We start from the raw sequence: 18715 nt of genomic DNA on the forward strand, positions 1-18715 counted from the left end.
GACATGATGATTCTCTTCCTTTCTGCTGTAGGCACTCATTTTGCCCCAAGAAAGCAAACAAATCAATAATGTATTTTTATAAAAGCAATTAGATACATGATTAACACTGGTAAATATACACTTTTTTTTATATTATTAAGAAACCATGTCTGAAAAGTATGATATTTCAGAAAAATCCACATGGATAAGAAAAGCTGTCCAGAGCAGAGAAGACAGAAAAAAATTGCTTACTTCTGTCCATCCAGGAACATGTCATAGTAGAAACCATTCTCAATGGGGGGTCCATAACACAAACAGCCTCCATAAAAGTGCTCCATTGCCTCCCCAAGAATGTGAGCACTTGAATGCCAATATACCTAGGACATGAGGAGGAAAAATAACCTCTTTAAAAAAGTAAAAACAGTTCAGTCAAATTAAAGCAGGTATGTTGTTTGGACACTGTGGCTTGAACCTTTTTAGTACCTCAGACTGAGGTGGTATTTTATTTTTTATTAAGTAAGTAGTAAGTACTCACAGCCTGAGCATCCTCATTGTCAAAGCGCAAGATCTCAAGAGAGCAGTCCTGCTCGAGAGGTCTGTCCAGGTCCCAAAGCTCCCCATTCACCCGAGAAATCACAGCGTTGTCAGCCAGGCCCTGGCTGAAAGAAAAGAAAAGTGCAACATGGTTGCCTCAGAAAAGCGGTCTCCAAATTTAACAGAGTGATTTATGTTATTACAATGAGATGGGAAAAGTAATGTGTTTACGCTCATATTGGAAGTATTTTGTAGGTACATACCGGTAATTCAATATACTGATCATATTGGCAGCAATCAATTGAATGTACAATTGTAGACTGAACAGTAGTGGTTCCGGCCAGCTATTTAAGTACTAACCTGATGTCACAAGCCAACTGGTATGGCGTGGTGAGCCAAGCCTTGCCCGTCACCTTACGTCCGTCTGGCAGCTCTACAGTAATGGGCTTGCTGTCTGCAGCTTTCTTTGCCAGCAGGGCATCACTCTCCTTCTTCAGCACCTCGTAGAGGCGGAGGCGCTCTGCGATGTATCCAGGCCAGGGCTTCAGCTACAGCAAATTATAAATAAATAATAATTATTTTTTTTTATATATATATAAAAACACAAGCTTTGGGAAATTCTTTTAGGAAAATTCAGGTATGTCCAGAGCTTTGCATGTTGTTTTATCATGCCAACAATCCAAGTATTAATATTTCACATCTCAACTTTTGTTAAAGCAGGGACTATAGCGAAAACATTTTTTGTTGTTTGTGAAAAAACTTATTTATAACATAAAATATAAAGTTATATGTCCCTGTTGGTACACTGGGTGACCAGGGGAGAACAAAACTTCAGTGTCCTGTGCTTTTTTATATTATTAATCACCTCTTTCACACATCCACCTGCTTGTCCCTTCTCCTGCTTCTTATCCTTCTTGTTCCTGTCACCTGGTTTGGTGTCCGATGTTGCCACCTGTCCAGAAACAGAAACAGAGGGGTGTGTGAGTCTTTAGTCTTCCAATAGGCTCTTATCACTTTTTCCAGTACTTCTGAGTCACGTTATCAGCCTATTACTAATGTCAGTGAACATGTTCAGTATTCAAAGCGTGCACACACTGTGACACAGAGTGTGGCAGCTATTTCTGGAAATGAGGTGGTAGAGTTTGTCATTTGGCTTCACTGGAGGCCCACTACTCTTAACAAGACTACTACTCAGCTCCTCGTCATATTACAAACGAAACTATTTAAACTGATTAACACTGACTGTCCCAGTCTTTATTACAACCTTATTATCACTTTGGTTGTTTGTCTGCGGCTCTTTGCTGGTGTTTTTCTCCGGCGCTTTGCCACACTTCATTCCTGGTTGTCTCTTGCCCTGCGCCTCCTCCAACGCCAGCTCCGCCCGCAGACCCCGCCGGAGGTGCACAAGCCGGTACCGGAGCTTCTCATTCTCGGTCCGCAGGCTCTCCAGCTCTGGTGAGACCCTCGCACCACCGGCAGCATCCAGACCTCGGCTTAATCCATCCCGGAGAATGGAGATTTCATTGGTGAGGAGCCGAATTTGCTCCTCCTGAGAAGCCAAGCGTGCAGCCAGGCACTCCGCCATCTTTAAAAACCCACCATACAAACGCGCATGAAAGATGACTTCCGGTGGAGGTTTTTGAAAATAAAACTACCCACAATCAAGCACGGAGAACAAGAATCCACATACAGTAATTTACCTTTTTTATACAGTTTATGAGTTGAACATGAAATTATATCAATACGCTGTTCAACATTTTATAAACTCAAATTTGAATAATTATATTGCTATTGCTATATTGCTATTATATTGTTATGAGTTTCAAAATCAGACAAAAGCTAAAGTGGAGTAAATTAGCTATCAGACAATATATAATTTAGTACAAATTATTACAGTAGTATATAACAATAACAATATAAAACAGGTAATAACAATTGATGTCTGCGGTTGAGGCTCTTGGGATTTATTTTTTTAATGACATCACATCTTTCAAATATAACTACTGAATAGTGATTCCGGCTTGTACGTCGTTTGATTCCAGTCAATTCTTCCAGTAGTTTGCAGTAAGTACCAACGCTAGGAGGCAGTAACATATTTTGTACTTTGTTTTACTGTCAGTTGGTCGCTGCAGTGCACCCAAGTGCACCGTGCGGTGTGTCAGCAATGTAAACAGACGTGTCTTTAATATACTGTGCATTTGTTAGTCTCAAGGTACGTACCAACTATTTGCATAACTTTTGAATGAAGGCGGAAAGGTCTAATTACGTCAGTTTCATGTTTGGCAAACGCTTTACCAACACTAACGTTACATTTATGCTAGTAGCATAGCGCTAGTTTTATAACGTTAGCTACATACTAGCAGCTAACTGTACACTGGCAGCACAGCAGGTGCTACGTTAGCTAACTAGAACTTAGCTAGCTCCCAAACCTAGGTACACCACATTTAGTTCAGTCACTGATAGTTTACAGTTTCCTTGCTTATCGGGAAGACAAATTCATGTCAGAATACGGTCTAAGACTTTTAACGAGCCTGTCTGAATGACGTAATGGGGGATAAATAACGTTAGATTAAGCAAAAGTAACGTTAAACAAAGTTAAGGCAGTAAAGTTTGAATGTGTTCAAACATCAGAATAAGAGGCGTCCCTTAAGTCGATCATCAACTTGTCACTCCTTCTCACATCAGTAATCTCTAAATGATTGACCATCACAGTGGTGAAATAAAGTTTTCTTTATTGTTTTAAAGTGGAAAGATGTAGACTAGAAGGTCCATGCAACTGTCCTTGAGCAACACACGGAGTCCTTAGTGTCCCCATCAAATGATGGTGCAATCATAGTATTATTATTCTGCAACCGATCTTGACATCTCTCCGTTGAAGTTTGAAGATCAGACCATCCATCGCAATTTGGTATGAATAGCTTATTGATCTTACATTCCAGCCAAGACCTGCTTTGCAAATTTGATGTTGCTGTCATCAGCATGGCTTCAACCTCCAGCTTTGCTCCGCCGAAACTGACTGACTTCATCCTCACAGAGCGACTGGGCAGTGGTACCTATGCAACAGTCTACAAAGCCTACAGAAAGGTGAGTTTGTAGAGGAGTCAGAGAAAACGTCACCCAAAAATTGATACTACATTCATGTTTCTGTTTGAGCTCAAGGATTGACTCAGCAGTGATGTTCCATGTACTTAACTTGGCTTTGCATCCTTGCCTGAAAACTATGATATTTCAATTACTGTGATAAAATATATATATATATATATATAGTAGCCGTTATCAAATGTGATTTCTACACTCCCGGTTTTCTCTGAGACAGTCCACATTGGACACATAATTGCAGTCACCATTGAAAGACACACATTTATGAGTTCAGTCTAGTTTTGTCATTAAAAGTGGAAGTTTTAGTTCTTGTCCGTGACGTTGCAGGGGGACAGTCGAGAGGTGGTGGCAGTGAAGGTGGTTGCAAAGAAGACTCTAAACAAGGCATCCACAGAAAACCTGCTCACAGAGATTGAAATTCTCAAGACTATGCGTCACCCTCATATAGTCCAGCTGAAAGACTTTCAGGTAAGCTCATTGAGGCTACAGATCAAAAAGCTATAGGCCTAAATAGAGCGTTCAGTCTTTCCCTGTATTCTTGTCTTTCTTCAGTGGGATGCTGAGAATATTTATCTGATCCTGGAGTGGTGCTCAGGTGGAGACCTCTCCCGCTTCATTCGCAGTCGCAGGATTTTACCTGAGAGGGTGGCCCGGCGCTTCCTGCAACAGATCGGTGAGTCATTGCCACACTGTGTTACAATCTGTTTGCAAGACACGCTTATTGTTTATTTTGATATTAATAGATAGGAAATACCTTTTTATACTGCTTCCATGTCAGCAACTTTTTTAAAAAAACTAGTGGGTTTTGACTCATATTTTCAGCCACGCGTACATGTAAATTGCATGAGGATAGATATTCTTATTAAGTGCAAGTTTGTGCAAACTTTAGGATGTGATGGCATGATGTGAAATTCAGTTTCAATGTGTTTCTCTCATTGTGTATTTGTATGTGCGTCTGCACAAACAGCCTGTGCCCTCCAGTTTCTTCATGAGCGAAATATCTCACACCTGGACCTGAAGCCCCAGAATATTTTGCTCAGCGGCTCTGTCCTCAAACTAGCAGGTTAATAAGTGAACTGATTGATTTGTGTGTGATTGTGATCATTTCAGCAACGTGCCAGACACTAAAAGAGCTGAATCATTGTCATATTATAGTTACGTGTGCAGAGCAAGAGAGTTAACATTTTCTTGCTGCACATGCCACATTTGATTGTTAATGTTGTAGTAACATTATATCAAAGGGACCTTCAACCATGTTGGTATCAAACAAAAACAGTTTGCATTATAAACATATTAGTTCGTAAAGCTATACCGGGGTTAAAGGCTCTTTTAGGTGGATTGTATCAGCTGGAATCTCTCACAGTGAACATGTTATTTACATTCTGATTTGCTCTCAGATTTTGGTTTCGCCCAGTACATGTCACCATGGGACGAGCAGAGTGTCCTGAGGGGTTCCCCTCTTTACATGGCTCCTGAGATGGTGTGCCGGCGCCAATATGACGCCCGGGTAGATCTCTGGTCAGTAGGAGTCATTCTTTATGGTGAGTACTTAGTGTCCAGCTTTTCATCTCTTTTGAATGTGTCTCGGGCAAGCTGTTAATTGTAATTCTGCTTCATTATATATTCAAGGGAGCAAAATGCATTCCCATGCGCAGAATCTGGTGTAACTGTGTCTTGGGCTGTGTAGCGTGAGTCCCCCTTAATAATATTTTCTAACATCTAAACATCACATATTTTTCAACAATAAAAGGCTGATCAGTTGACTGGCCCTGCATCATAAAAGGGGAGCCTGGTTTGCCCCCTTTTTTGTGGAGTACAGTTGTGGAGTGACAATGTACAATACATAAGGAGCTCTTGTCACTACTCAGTCATGTTAGCCAAATACAGTTGCATGTAATTTACAGACGGTTCACTAAAGACCAGCATCATTTGTGTAAATGAAGTGTAATGTTAAAGATATATAAAAGGTAGCTAAACTAAGATAATTTTTAAATACAGTATAAGCATCAGAAAGCATACATAACATTTATCTGAAACTAACTTAATGCACAGAAGGTGCATCAGTTTTCAGTAATAAATACTCACTGCAGACTATCTTTTTGGAATAGTCTACTCAACATTGTTTGTGTGCATGTAGAGGCACTGTTTGGGCGAGCACCATTTGCATCAAGGTCATACGCTGAATTGGAGGAGAAGATCCGGAGTAACCAGCCTATTGAGGTAAGCGTTGAGCAACAAATGAGTCAGTGATCACTCAGTGTGCTGGACAGAGACAGTCAGCAGTCCTGCTGGAAAAAAATGAATGGCTCACTGCTTGATGGATGCACATGTTGAGTATACTCCAAATGTCAAAAACTGTATTATGTCAAGAAGAACAGAAGTAAGGCAGCAGTGCTTATTTTTTAGATGAGTTGCTTTTTAGGAAAATAGCTGGATGGGAATTTGCCAAAGGTCAATTTATAAAGGGCTTTATTTCATTCAGTGGTCGTCTCGGTAACCAACACGGAATGTTGGGGTGTAACCGTTTTAAAACACAAAAATCTAAATCTATTCAGTCATCCAAATATACAAACACCGCCACATTACCAGGGAAGTGCAGAACTTATATATTGTGTGTGTGTGTGTGTGTGTGTTCACTGTATTTGTGAATTTTCACAATTAAACCACTAGATGGCATCCTTTCACACTATACTTGTATCCCTCTCAAGGAAGACTGGCAGTGGAGGTGCTCAGTTGAAATAAGGACTTATTGCTCATCTACAGTTACCTAAATTTCTTAATTGAAAGGAACAGTTTGGGACAAATTCCATTTTTTATGTGTTTGTAAACAGGCCTATGTAATGTTTATAATATAGATTATATGCTACTTAGATTAGATATAGATTAAATATGTTGAAATTAAACTATAACGGATGTTGGCAATTAAAAGTCATTGTGTCTGTCCTGACTTGCCCGTTGCACAAATAAACCAAATGTTAATTTCCATTGAAACAGTTAAGGATAACAGTGCTTTTAGTGATGGAGGACTTTCAAAACACTTGAATTCTTGTGTAAAACATTAGGCTTGTGCTAGATGGATTGCATTAGCATATGGCCCATTAGCCAGGCATTCACATAAAGTGTTGTAAGGTCATCTTTTGATAAAAAGTGGCTATGTGAGACTAGAAAGTCTCTGGCAACAATCTGCTGTCCTTTTCCCTCGGATTGTCCTGTGGATTGAGTGCAACATAATAAGGTCATGTTTTGTGCATCAGCTCCCTCCTGGGGCTAGGGTATCCAAGGACTGCAGGGACCTTCTGTTGCGGCTGCTAGAGAGAAATCCAGATGCCCGGATCACCTTTGCAGAGTTCTTCACCCACCCTTTCGTGGATATGGAGCACATGCCGAGTGTAGAGAGCTTAGTGAAAGCGGTGAGCAAATAAGGAGAAAGGAATGTGTGTATCTACTAGATGACCATGAATTGTGTGTGTTTATATGTGTAAACATGTATTAGTAGGTTTGCGCTCATGCCTGCCTCACATGACTCTGCATGCATGCGTAAAGAATGGATAGTTGTAGCAGTTTGTGTTCAGTGATGCCAGTTCCTATTTCCTCTTTTCAGAAAGAGCTGGTCCTGCAGGCCGTTCAGAAGGACCAAGAGGGGGAGAGGTCCGCTGCTCTCTGTCTATACTGCAGTGCCCTTGAGCACTTTGTCCCTGCGATTCACTGTAAGAGCAACAATCTCTCTCATATCCTGTCTGTGGCTTCAGCCCTTTCAACAATGCATTGCCTTTGTTCCACCTCAATAAATTGACAAAGAAAACGCACTAAATGTAAAACTAAAACATCTCTTCACTCCGCCCTCCCCAGACGAGACAGACCGACAACGTAAAGATGCCCTCAGGCAGAAGGTAGGCCCGAAAACACTCCCCGCATTCACATTTGGATTACTTTCTACGCTTTTTTTTACACTCCAGTGACTGACTTTCACTTGGAATGAGTTCTGCTCTATGAATACCATATGGTGTGGTTGACATGATTATGTTGAGTCAATGTAAGAGGACTTCCCGCAGGTCCGCCAGTATGTGTCCAGAGCTGAAGAGCTGAAAGCCCTGGTGGCCTCAGACAACAGACAGAGCTTTGAGGAGGCCCGCACTTCCAGGGATGTCCTCCGAGGTAATGAACACTGCTCAGTGCTGAGGCAGGACCACTGTATGTCTGCATTAGGCTTGTCTGATCAGGAGTTGTGTGACAGGGCAACTTGAGTAATGTGATCTGTGTTTTTGTGCTCGGATTTAATCAAATAATAGGTGTTTCACCTGATTATTATTCCTCTTTAGTACATACATCTTTGTCAAATGTGCTATTTTAGTCATGGAAATTTGCATTAAAACGATGTATGCGATAAAACAATGCTGTTTGATCTTTTCTACTACTTTAATGCATCCTGTGAGGAAAATATTCTTTTCCCTCCCTCAGAGGCCAAAGGTCAGGCTACAGAATGGTATTTATGGGTCACTTAGGGATTTGGTGTTTTGCTCAAGAACGCTTATGCTCTATTACCCTGTTGCCCTGAAATAAATATTATGAAATCTAAGTTAAATCCACAATACTGGAGTCTTAAGTTCCTGTAGGGAACATACCAATTGCAAAATAATGCATATTTTGTAGTAGAATTAATTAATGGTTAATTAATCAGTTTAGACTGATAGACAGTAGGACTCAAAGTGGTGTTTTCTGTTCCCTTTCTACTCCAGAAATGTCTCGAGACCAACCACGACTGCTGGCTGCTTTGGAGATGGCCTCTACTGCGATTGCTAAGGTTAGAATGGGGTACTGCTGTACAATGCCACGGCTATGAAGATGCACACAGGCAGTAATACAGCAGAAAAACAAACCAGCAGGATACAAATATTGCTTTCCAAACCACATCTTTTAAGATCATTGGTAAACCAAAAACATCTATTTTTCGGTGTTGCTACTTTGACACTGTTGGTCGTGCAAACTCTTTTATTATTTATGTGTCTTTTAGAAGTGAACATTAAATTAGATTTTGCGATGCTAACTGACTGAAATAGCTGACTTATGTAAACACCAACGTGCCCCATGTGTCTCTGTAGTCATGTATAAAGCAATGTTTTGCTTCATTTTCAACCTATAGGAGGAGAATGGATTGGGTGATCATGAGACCCTGGATGTGTATCAACAGTGCTTAGGAGAACTACTGTTGGCGCTAGCAGGTAGATAAACTTCTTTCTTTCCATACAAGATGGCTACAACAATTATCCTTTGCTGCTGTTGGGCGACTGAGCCCCTCCAATGGAGCCCAAATTTTAAGTGCTTTGCTCAAGAACACTTTGGCAGTAGTTGGTGACTGAGGAAGAAATGTAAACCATATTGTAGTCCTACATCTGATACTTCTGCATTGAGAGACATCACGTCAGATCTCAGGCAGCTGTGTGTGTTACCACACATTTGTTATTATAGGTACAGAATAATAGACTCTGAGATACAATGAGCAGACTATGAGATAAATGAATTACATCTAGAAACTGACATGGTCAAAAATTGGCAGAAGAAATAAAATGATACTGAAGAGAAAGACAAAATCGACTGGGAAGGAGACTAAAGATATAGGGACGTAAAGAAAGGGACAAGCTGAACAGGACAGAGAGACTTTGGGAGAGATCGATATAAAAATGACTCGGAGAACTTGGAGACAGTGATTTAGAAAGAGTGAAAAACAAACTGACAGAGAAAGACAGAGTGAAGCAACAGACTTGGAGAGAGAACAGGGACACTTAATAAACTACAGAGGAGACTCTAGTGACTGTGGCCTGGAGTCCATTAGGCCCGGGCTCATGAGCTCATCTGGAAGGTTGGTTGATGGAAGAGGTGGGATAGAGTGATCCAGATGTGGCTTTGAGCCGGGATGAGACCCGGTGCCAGCGCCCTGTGTGTGGTATGAGAGCCCTGCCATCTGCTTCTCATTCAGACAACACACTTCAGTGCTATGTGTTGTTACGCACTGGAAACAAATAAAAACTATTATCTCTCTAATAAACAAGAGCTCTAATCATCCAGTGCTGTTAAAGGTTCATCCAGTAAGACTGATACTTTTTGACTTGAGTTGATAAATTGTAGATGTTACACTTACTGCCTGATGTACCTAAAGAAATAGTTCAGAACCTCGTCTTGTCAGTGGATCATTAATATATGACAGTCTGGTCCAACTAATCCCATGCCATCCTAACCAGCCTCTCTCTCCAGTGTCAGAGAGCCTCTTTGTGTGGCACGGCAGATACCACCAGAGGGATTGTGGGGGAGAAAACATTGGTTCTTTGTTTGGCTAAGAGCTCTTTGTAGCACAGCTTCCCAACATGCCTTGCCACCAGAGAGCTCTCATCCTCCTCCCCTCTCTCTCTTCTCTCTCCGCCACTCTCCCCTCCAGGAGGACTGACTGTGAAAACACTGGCCTACATTAGAACCATTTCCACCCCCGAGCACCCAGTCTACACGTTAGCGAAATCCAATCTAGTAGTTGACCTCTTCTTGAACAAACAAGGTGATTAGGTGGACTCTCTCCTCCCTTCCTCTCCTCATTATTCTCTGTATCATTTTTTTTTTTCTCTTGGTGAGCCAGCCGAGCCCCAGGGCCGCAGGAGAGAGCTGCTCCACAGCGAGGTGAGTAGATGAGGAAGGGATTCTGGTTGAGTGCTCATGGTAGAAACGACTATCTGTCACCTCCAACGAGCCCTTGGCTGATCACCCAACACATGACCCGTGAGCCTTTTTCCATGTGCATGTTTTTTATGGTAAAGGCCAAATAACGTAATCCATCATCTATACTACTGTTACATACACATAGATCACTGTCCACTTTATAATTGGATACTTAAAGCAGCTCTATAGAGAGAGAGAGATTTTTCTTTTCTTATCAGCAATGGATCCCATGGCCACTTGTATGTGAAAAGAGTCACATGTAGTGACAAACAAACTCTGCAGTTGCCCTGAGCTCTATGAAGTTGTATAACGACATGCAGTTCATTGGTTTGGTTTCTTTTTTATTTTACTCTGTTGGTTCAATGTCACCGCTCTCATTAGTGTTTTTTTTTTGGCTGCAGTTAGCAGCTTTTTTCAGTGAAATAGCCCTGCAAACTGACTCTATGCTTGCTGTCCAGAGAGCCGCTGAACATACAATAGTGGGGCATTTAGCAGCTAAATAGCCATATATTATCAGGATATGAGGAGTTGGTGGAAACCAAAAAAAAGAGCTAAAAGGAGAGTAACCACCTGAACGTTACATTCATCCGGTGGCCAGAAAAACAACTACAAATTAATGCTAATGTTGTTCTGTTTCTGCTGGATGTGTAAATAGGCAACTGTTTGCTAACAAGTTCGCCATATTAACTTAAAAGGTGATATTATGCCGCTATTGTGTTTGCAGCTTGTTTTTGTTGCCTAAGTGGCCCAAAAAAATAATAATAAATCAGTTATTGCAAGTTTAAACTCCCTCAACTACAGGTTAAACTCCTATTTCATTAACACTCATCTTAACTGATTTAAAGTTGAAATTGAAATGAACAGACCTAGGTAATTTAAAAAAAAAAAACTAGATATGTGTTACAAAAACAGATAGATAAATAATAGTAATAATAATCGACCCTAAAATAAAAAGTAACAAGACCCTTCCTGTAGACTACAACCGAACATACTTGAACAAACTGATTTGCTGGCCCTAACTTTCAGGAAGCAAGATCCTGAATATTAGCATTGATATTATACTTTAACAAACCTTTGCAAACAACTTGTGCATGTCTGCGATTAATGCTCCAAACCCTTTTGTTTTCTTGCATTGTTTAGCCAGTAACTGAGCCAACAACAGACAACAGTATTTCACCAACAAACCCCAGACGGGGGATGGGGGTTTGAGTGGGCCTCATAGACCTCCCTATTTGAAGTTTTATAGGCACTTGTCTTAAGTAAATTCAGATGCGGCTGTAATAATCTAACACAGCATTAGGGGGGTGGGGGTGGCGAATCCGATAGAAAGCATGTGTATACTGTAAGTGAGAACCCAAAAAAGCAAACACATGCTGCCATGACAGGCCTCTGTGTGCGTTCACATCTACTGTAGTTTACACTTTCAAAGTTGTTATTCAGTATCCTATCTTCTCATATGTGAGCCACAACTTTGATCTATCCAGTGTTGTGTCGTTATGGAAGAACATACATGAGGTCATGTTTTCCTTTGGCCTGTGTTTCAGAAGGTGCCTTTTAAAACTCTGCAAGTTATCAATATGTTCCATGAACCATCCTCGCCCATGTAGAGTTCTTCCACATTTATTGTACTTGTTGATTAAAGGGATTGTGATTAAAGTGCTGTGGGTACATAAGATTGGGGTCAGGGCTGGATTCTAAGGACCTGTGGTCAGAATGATTATTTTCTGCAACAGGGCGTGCTTTATACAGTGACATAGTGGTGATCAAACTAGGTATGAGGTGCAACCAAGAACCTTCATGATCACCAGAAGACTGATTACCACAGTGAGGAGCATATGACAGCAGACATTACTAGCACGTGTGTACCATATGAAATGTTTAAAAATAAATAAATAAATAACAGAAAGAACAAGAAGCACATCAGCAGACCCTTTAGTCTGATTTTAACATCGAGTTTATGTCGCCTACGCATCTTAAAGTTATCGTGTTTTCGGCTGCATGAAGACACCGCAGTTAACAGTAAACAAGAAAATACACCTCAGAAAATACATCCGGTAATTGAAATAAAAGATTTGGAGAGATTTTTTTTAATTTTGATTATACACAGGCCCTGAAAGTAATTTAAAGCACATTTATTTAATGTGTTTATATTGTGTAGTGGCAACTTCAAAAACTTATTTTGTCACTTTCACAGGACATAAAGTTTCTGACTCGTGCTTTACAAAAAGGGCAAAACTGTATAGTCCAGTGAGGCAGGGAGGCAGATGTAAGATGAAGAAATATCCGATGTTTTAGTTGACAAAAAAAGACAACACTTACAAAATATATGTCTCCAGGCAGAGTCCTAAATATGTGTTCCGTCAAACTTACTTACACACAGGTAACAACTTTCTTATTGCTATACACAACGCGACGGTTAGAAAACTGTTGCTCCATGTCCATTAGGATGACCTTTTTACCTCAGCACATGCCAGTAGGTGCTCTCGCCTCTTTTTTACTACACTTACCTGCCCTTTATGACACTTGAATAGCTCATAGCTAATAGAGTTAACAGGACAAACTAATGGAGCACAGCTACACATTTTAATTAGTTAGATACTTAAATATACACTAATGACATCCGTTTGAAGTAAAACACATAAAGGAAAATTAATATAATTTATGAATACAAAATTATCCAAAGAAATAACCATGTTTTCCTAATCATTCTAACATACTTTATATATGTATGTATTTGTGTGTGTATGTATGTATGTGTAAATGTGTTTTAAATTATTCAAGGGCCTCTTTTTAAAAAAAATAAAAAAATAAAAAATCTTTATATTTAAAATGCAGGAGAGTCATAATCTCGTTTCAATTCAAGAGCTTGTATTGGCACTTATTGTGAAACAAGAGAACAGTCATGCTAGCAGCTCTGTGAGGCTGTATATCGACACTGCGGTGCTTTGGGGTTAAATGCTAATGTGCATGCTAACATGCTTACAGTGACAATGCTAACATGCTAATGATTAGCAGGTATAGTGTTTACCATGTTCACCATTTTAATCTGATGTGTTAGCATGCTAACATTTGCTGCACAAAATACAGCCAAAGCTGATGGGAAAGTCCTTAGTTTTGCAGAAATTTGGTCATAAAGTATTGGACACATTCAGATTAAGACCTGACGATGGTGCTAGATGAAAAATCAAAGGATTAACAAATTTCATTGCAATCCATCCACTAGAGATTTTCATTAAAAACCTAAAAATGTCAAGTTGCTGGTGGCACTAGAGGAAAACATTAAAACACAAAACATTATGTTATGACAATCCATCCAAAAGTTGCTGAGGTATTTCAGTCTTGACCAAAGTGGTGGACCAATCCACCGACATTGCCATTCCTGTGAGCCAAGCTGTAACCTTGGCTAAAATCAGAAGAACCGATGCATATGAAAGCATGATGTAACACTTGTGGTTAAAGTGTAAACTGTAGTTACATTTTATCTGAATGTTATGTCTCTCGCCAGATTAAAAGCCTCATGACTAGAGCTGAATACCTTAAAAAGCATATCAAGGTAAGCATACATTCCTTCCAAATATGAAGGATAAGTCACACGTTTTCAGACTGTTGGGGTAAATTTGCAGCCGAGAACACAGAATATGTTTGATATCAAAAACAGAGTAGTGGCAAAATTAAAGCTTCTGTTTGGGTACTACTAAATGATTGGAACTTAAAACATTGATGATGATGTTCAGTGAAGATAGTTACATCCTTTATACATTGTTTTGATAAGTTCTGTATAAATAAAGCTTATTAGTAGTAGGAGTATTATGCTCCAGAAATCTTTTAGTCCCTGTGTTGGTATTAAATGCCCATGTTGTTTGCTTATTTTTTCTGCGTTATTACAGGTATATGTTTATTTTTCAGATGCAGGAAACTCAGAGCGACGTGTCTCTGGATCGAGAATCTCTTGCAGACAGTGTCAGAAGCTGTGAGTTTCCCTGCCATGTTGCTTAAACTGCTCCTCTGTTCATGTTTTTGCTGATAAGTGACTGTATTGGGGTTTGGTGTAGGGCAGGTGGTGGGGGGAATTGCTGCCTAAAGTTGTAATGAAATGTCCATTCATGAAAGGTTTTTCCACTTGTAAAATATGAGCCATTCTCTTGCTGTGCTGGCCACCCCGCAGGACTGTCTGGCTCTTTGATTTCATTTCAGAGCTGCCCCGGGCCGTTCTGTCCTCTGCCCTCTTGTAAAGCCTACCTTGTGAAAGTGAGACTTGGTGCTAGCAAAGATTTACCCTCCTAACACACAGACACCAGAAACAACAACAGGGCGCACATGTACGCTTCATTCCTTTCACATACTCACGTGTAAATTTGCTTTTTATATATATACTGTATCAATTATATAACATGTCTGTACACTATATAAACAAACTACTATACATAAAAAGCTAATATGACTTACATTTTAATATACTTGAACTTCCCTTGCTGTAAGTCAGCCCAATTCGTGGTATTTTCTGGTCTCAGCTCTGGATGGATAGTAGATACCTAAAGCTTAGACAATATCCTGTTCTCTGCAAGAAATTCCTGGGGAATTATGAATTTAAAAAATGGGGGTGGGGGAAGAGCACGCATGACTCTAGGGGCCCCTCAGGTTTCATGAAGAACTTGGATTCTTATTCTACTGCTGTTATTTTAATAAAGCCAGCCATACTAGCTGGAACCGATACAAAACCAGCTGTGTTAGAGAGGGTCGCAGCAACGCCCAACTCTGTCTGGTGACCTTACTCTTACTCTTACTTACCAAAACTGTTTTGCTGAGAACCATCAAACTCAGACAATTTACATGTAATATACTGCTGCACGCAGTGTTTCAGGTACAATGTCCTCCCCTGCCGCCTGAAGCTCTAAACCCTCACAGACTTAAAGCTACATCATCTGGAAAAAAAGAAAAGGAGGCAACAGAACAAGTTATATATTTATTATTATGAAACGGTTTACATTATTATATGATTTTCATCGAAAATTTTGCTTTATAAGGGTATTGTTTTTCTGCATGTTTCAATGAATGATATTATTGTATACAGTATTTTTGCCAAGATAATCTTAATGTTCATATCAGCACATGCTTACTTTCTGCAGTCATTATCATCCAGTGTTTGAGACAGTCCTTTAATTCAGTGAGTGAAGGCTTAGCCTATTTCTGGACTTCCCATATAACACCCATTGTTGAATTTGGGGTCCAGCTGCTGCCATCCTAATGTTCATAGACTTTCAGGAAATGAAGGAAATCAGTGATTGAAGTAGTAGGTACATAGAAAATGTAAACTGTTACCATTTTATCACATAATATAAACCATGAAGCTAGAAGATATCATACATTGCTGGTATTGAACAATGCTGAGAATGTTTAGTCCAAGGCTTCGTTTTCCTTTAGACGTAGAAGTGGCCAAAACAAATATAGTGGAATATAGTATTCTGTGTAATCTTGAAGGCAGCAGCAGACAGGGCCATCTTTGTGAAAGACTGATATGGTTACTGGTCACCTTAGTTTGATTATTTGAATTAAAGTAAGAAATTTAAAAGTGGAAATGTGTTGCAATCTTGAAAAGTTGAAACCTAACACGCATCAATTATTTCTGTTTTCTCAGCTTGCTGTTTGCAGTGAGCTTGGCACCATGGGAACTGGGTGGGATGCCCCACAGAACACCAGACTGCCTGTCAGTGTTCAGGTTGAACACGGAGCCTTCACCTGACCAGGTTTCTGTCAGGGGCCAAATCTAAGTAGCTGATTTTGCAGGTTGAGAACTTGTATTTTTTGTTTTTGAGGGGGGAAATAGTTTGGCTGGTAAAATACTGAAAGTAGCTCCTGAATTTTGCACTTTCACAATGGTGAATGTGAAAGTTAGCTCCTTGCATGTCCCACTCTGTTTCTGCACTGCCTCAAATCCCTCCTCCTGACACACCATTGATATGTAAATGCTGGACAGCTTGTATGACAATACCACACTTTCATGGTAAACGAATTAAACTGAGACTGCTGCATTTATTGTAGCGCAAAACTTTCACTGTTTGCAGCACACCAAAAAAAAATTAACTGTGAAAACCTGAAAATACAATCAAATGGGAACTGTGACATCAAGAAGTATCAAATCAATTTAAACTGTAGTATATTGAGGCCTCTGCAAACATGCACATAATCCCTCACCCCCATTCCCCACTGCGTTTACTGTGGGTCAACCACAGGCTCACCATGCCCTCTCTTCTGATGGAGCCCTCTTCACCACTAAGAGGGAAAAACTGGAGAGGTGCGGCCTCTGCCTTATTTACACTAGACTTGCATTTTCTTAGGTTTGGCACTGGCTGGGTATTTGAGGGACATAGTGAGTTGTGGCGCGTAAGCTAAGCCTTCATAACTAGGCCTCTGTGAAACGGTAAAAAGCTTAACAGTCATTGGAAGGCCGGTAATCCTCGCTGTTGTAGGTCTTCATGGACTGTTTTGATTTCAAACAGGTATTGGATATTCCAGAAGGGAGCTTTACTTTGTGAATAAACTGGAGAAAATATCTGAAACAGGAGTTAAAGGAGAAAAAATATAAATATATCTGATAAATGTATGATTTCCATACTGCTGTGTTGTTTTATTTTTATTTGAATGTTTATACAGCTGTGATTTTATATGTTATGTATTTATTAAATGAGAAATTCAGTGGAAAATAAAATGGCAATCTCTGAGGTCTTTGTAGTCTGGATTTTTTGTCAACCGCACAAGGCAAACGCTTTTCTTTCAGAACCTATGGAAAGATTTATGTGGCGTGGTGTGAGCAACGTTGCTGGTCCCTCGCCATCGTCATCATCTGGAAGGCCGCTCTGTAGAAACAGCTGGCTCATATCCACAAGGGGAGGAGAGAGGAAGGCAGGCAAGGGAAAGTAAGGACATGTAATAATTATATGATTCATATGGAAGTCTAGAAAACTATGGAAACTGAATTTGAAAATGTCAAACACCAGATCTCAGACATGTGAACTGCACAAAGAATTAATTACAAGTATATTATCTTTTTTTCCTTTTATTGCCCATGTCTCTTCTGCTATGTATGAGAGATCTAGCTCTTTTCACTGTACTACGAAAGTTTCGCTTACTACTTGTCGGTCATAATTAGCCAGTAATGTTGGACTCATTGCAGGTTACTCCAGACAAGAGAAGTGGAAATTAAGGTTTTCAAAAAAACTGAAATGCAAAAAAGGAGCCATTTTAGAAAGATGAAGGAAGGCTGGATTAGTGCCACCTGTGAAAACAGTTTCAAGGTTTTCTGTGGCTCTGGAGGAGCTTTGTCAAGTCTGAGAAAATATCCCTTATGATGTCATAGTGATGTCATCAGGGTTATGGACTTGGGGAGTACAAATGTATAACAGAAAGCCTGTGTTTGGAAATGTAAGTGTGTGGACCAGGTAGTGGGTCTTCTGAAAGATGGTGTTGAATTGCATTCAGGGAAATGTAGGAGCCAGTGTTTTTGGCACTTCACCCATACTAGGAACTAAAAGTCAGGATGTCGTAGCCTCTTCTTGCTTCAACTTTGACTATATAAAAAATCAGTTTCTTGTGAGTCCCTCAAATTTATGGAGGTGCAATACTAAATCTCTCCACTTTAAAATTGTGACTCAAAGTATAAAATAATCTTTGGGAAATCAAAGAATTTGAAAAAAATATGCCTAGTTCCCCTAAAAGCAGTAAAATAGAGTGTGGGTTTTTTTTAGGTTTAACAAGTGGTTTTCAAATCTGCCCGGGACTCAGTAATGTTTGTATTTGCCCTACCAGCTGGTTAATGACATTCACCTGGCATGCCAGGTGTAAATCACTCCCAGATTGTATGGTTAGAACAGAGAGCACCATGGCCCGAGTCCTGGAGCAACAGGAGGGAGAACCACCGGGTGCTGCATTTGTGGCTGTGCAGTGGAGGGAGGGGGCTGTACGGTGCCTATGGTGTTGGCTCAGCTTCATTGCTTTAATCATGACATGAGCATGTTGCTGCCAGGAAACCTTTGGATGCAATTTTGACCCTAGTGCTTGCTTTGCTGCTTGTTTCTGGGAGCTCTGCCAATTTATATTGCCCCCCAAAAGTGCATAGACTATATCCTATAATGCAACCCAGAAAGGGAGATTCTGAAATGGAAATCTTAACCTGCCACCCTCATCCTTCAGGACAACCCCCACACCCCTCAGTCTCCTCTTCCTAACCACAACCGACGGCATTGTGGCTTTAATTGGCTTCCATTTTGCTGCAGCTCCAACAGCACTACTTATTGCCCTTTCCCCTTCCAGGCTCCCTCTCTCACTCTCTTGTTTTTTTTTTTAATCTCTCTCTCTCTGTGACACTGTTGATACTGTAAAAGGGACAGTGGTCAAGTCACGTTGG

The 18715-nt window shown here is 40.2% G+C and overlaps 2 protein-coding genes across 5 annotated transcripts in view; one reads left to right on the top strand and one right to left on the bottom strand.

Moving 5' to 3' along the window:
* tars3 (threonyl-tRNA synthetase 3) overlaps window positions 1-2134 on the bottom strand; it is a 14560-nt gene extending 12426 nt beyond the window's left edge. Inside the window, exons 1-5 of the mRNA XM_046033291.1 lie at window positions 1778-2134; window positions 1379-1465; window positions 874-1061; window positions 515-638; window positions 232-356 (exon numbers count right to left, since the gene is read on the bottom strand). Coding sequence (XP_045889247.1) covers window positions 232-356; window positions 515-638; window positions 874-1061; window positions 1379-1465; window positions 1778-2098 — 845 coding nt within the window. The 5' untranslated portion in view covers window positions 2099-2134. The remainder of the gene's footprint in view (window positions 1-231; window positions 357-514; window positions 639-873; window positions 1062-1378; window positions 1466-1777) is intronic.
* A 328-nt stretch (window positions 2135-2462) lies between these two features.
* Window positions 2463-17033, top strand: ulk3 (unc-51 like kinase 3). Of its 4 annotated transcripts, XM_046032083.1 has the most exons (18): window positions 2632-2725; window positions 3259-3421; window positions 3548-3597; window positions 3940-4080; window positions 4165-4285; window positions 4580-4675; window positions 5010-5153; window positions 5750-5832; window positions 6867-7022; window positions 7214-7319; window positions 7462-7502; window positions 7665-7767; window positions 8349-8413; window positions 8753-8831; window positions 10235-10275; window positions 13820-13867; window positions 14221-14284; window positions 15950-17033. In XM_046032083.1, the coding sequence occupies exons 4-18, from the start codon at window positions 4042-4044 to the stop codon at window positions 15964-15966; spliced, it is 1203 nt and encodes a 400-aa protein (XP_045888039.1). In that variant the 5' UTR covers window positions 2632-2725; window positions 3259-3421; window positions 3548-3597; window positions 3940-4041; the 3' UTR covers window positions 15967-17033. The 4 variants fall into 4 exon arrangements, with proteins under 4 accessions (XP_045888037.1, XP_045888035.1, XP_045888038.1 ...); XM_046032081.1 differs by lacking the exons at window positions 2632-2725; window positions 3259-3421 and adding an exon at window positions 2463-2577 and having other exon boundaries at window positions 3453-3597; XM_046032079.1 differs by lacking the exon at window positions 3259-3421 and having other exon boundaries at window positions 2599-2725; window positions 3453-3597.
* The last annotated feature ends 1682 nt before the right edge of the window (window positions 17034-18715 follow it).

Source organism: Micropterus dolomieu, linkage group LG20 (genome assembly GCF_021292245.1).
Source record: "Micropterus dolomieu isolate WLL.071019.BEF.003 ecotype Adirondacks linkage group LG20, ASM2129224v1, whole genome shotgun sequence".
In the NCBI taxonomy this organism is placed as follows: domain Eukaryota; kingdom Metazoa; phylum Chordata; class Actinopteri; order Centrarchiformes; family Centrarchidae; genus Micropterus; species Micropterus dolomieu.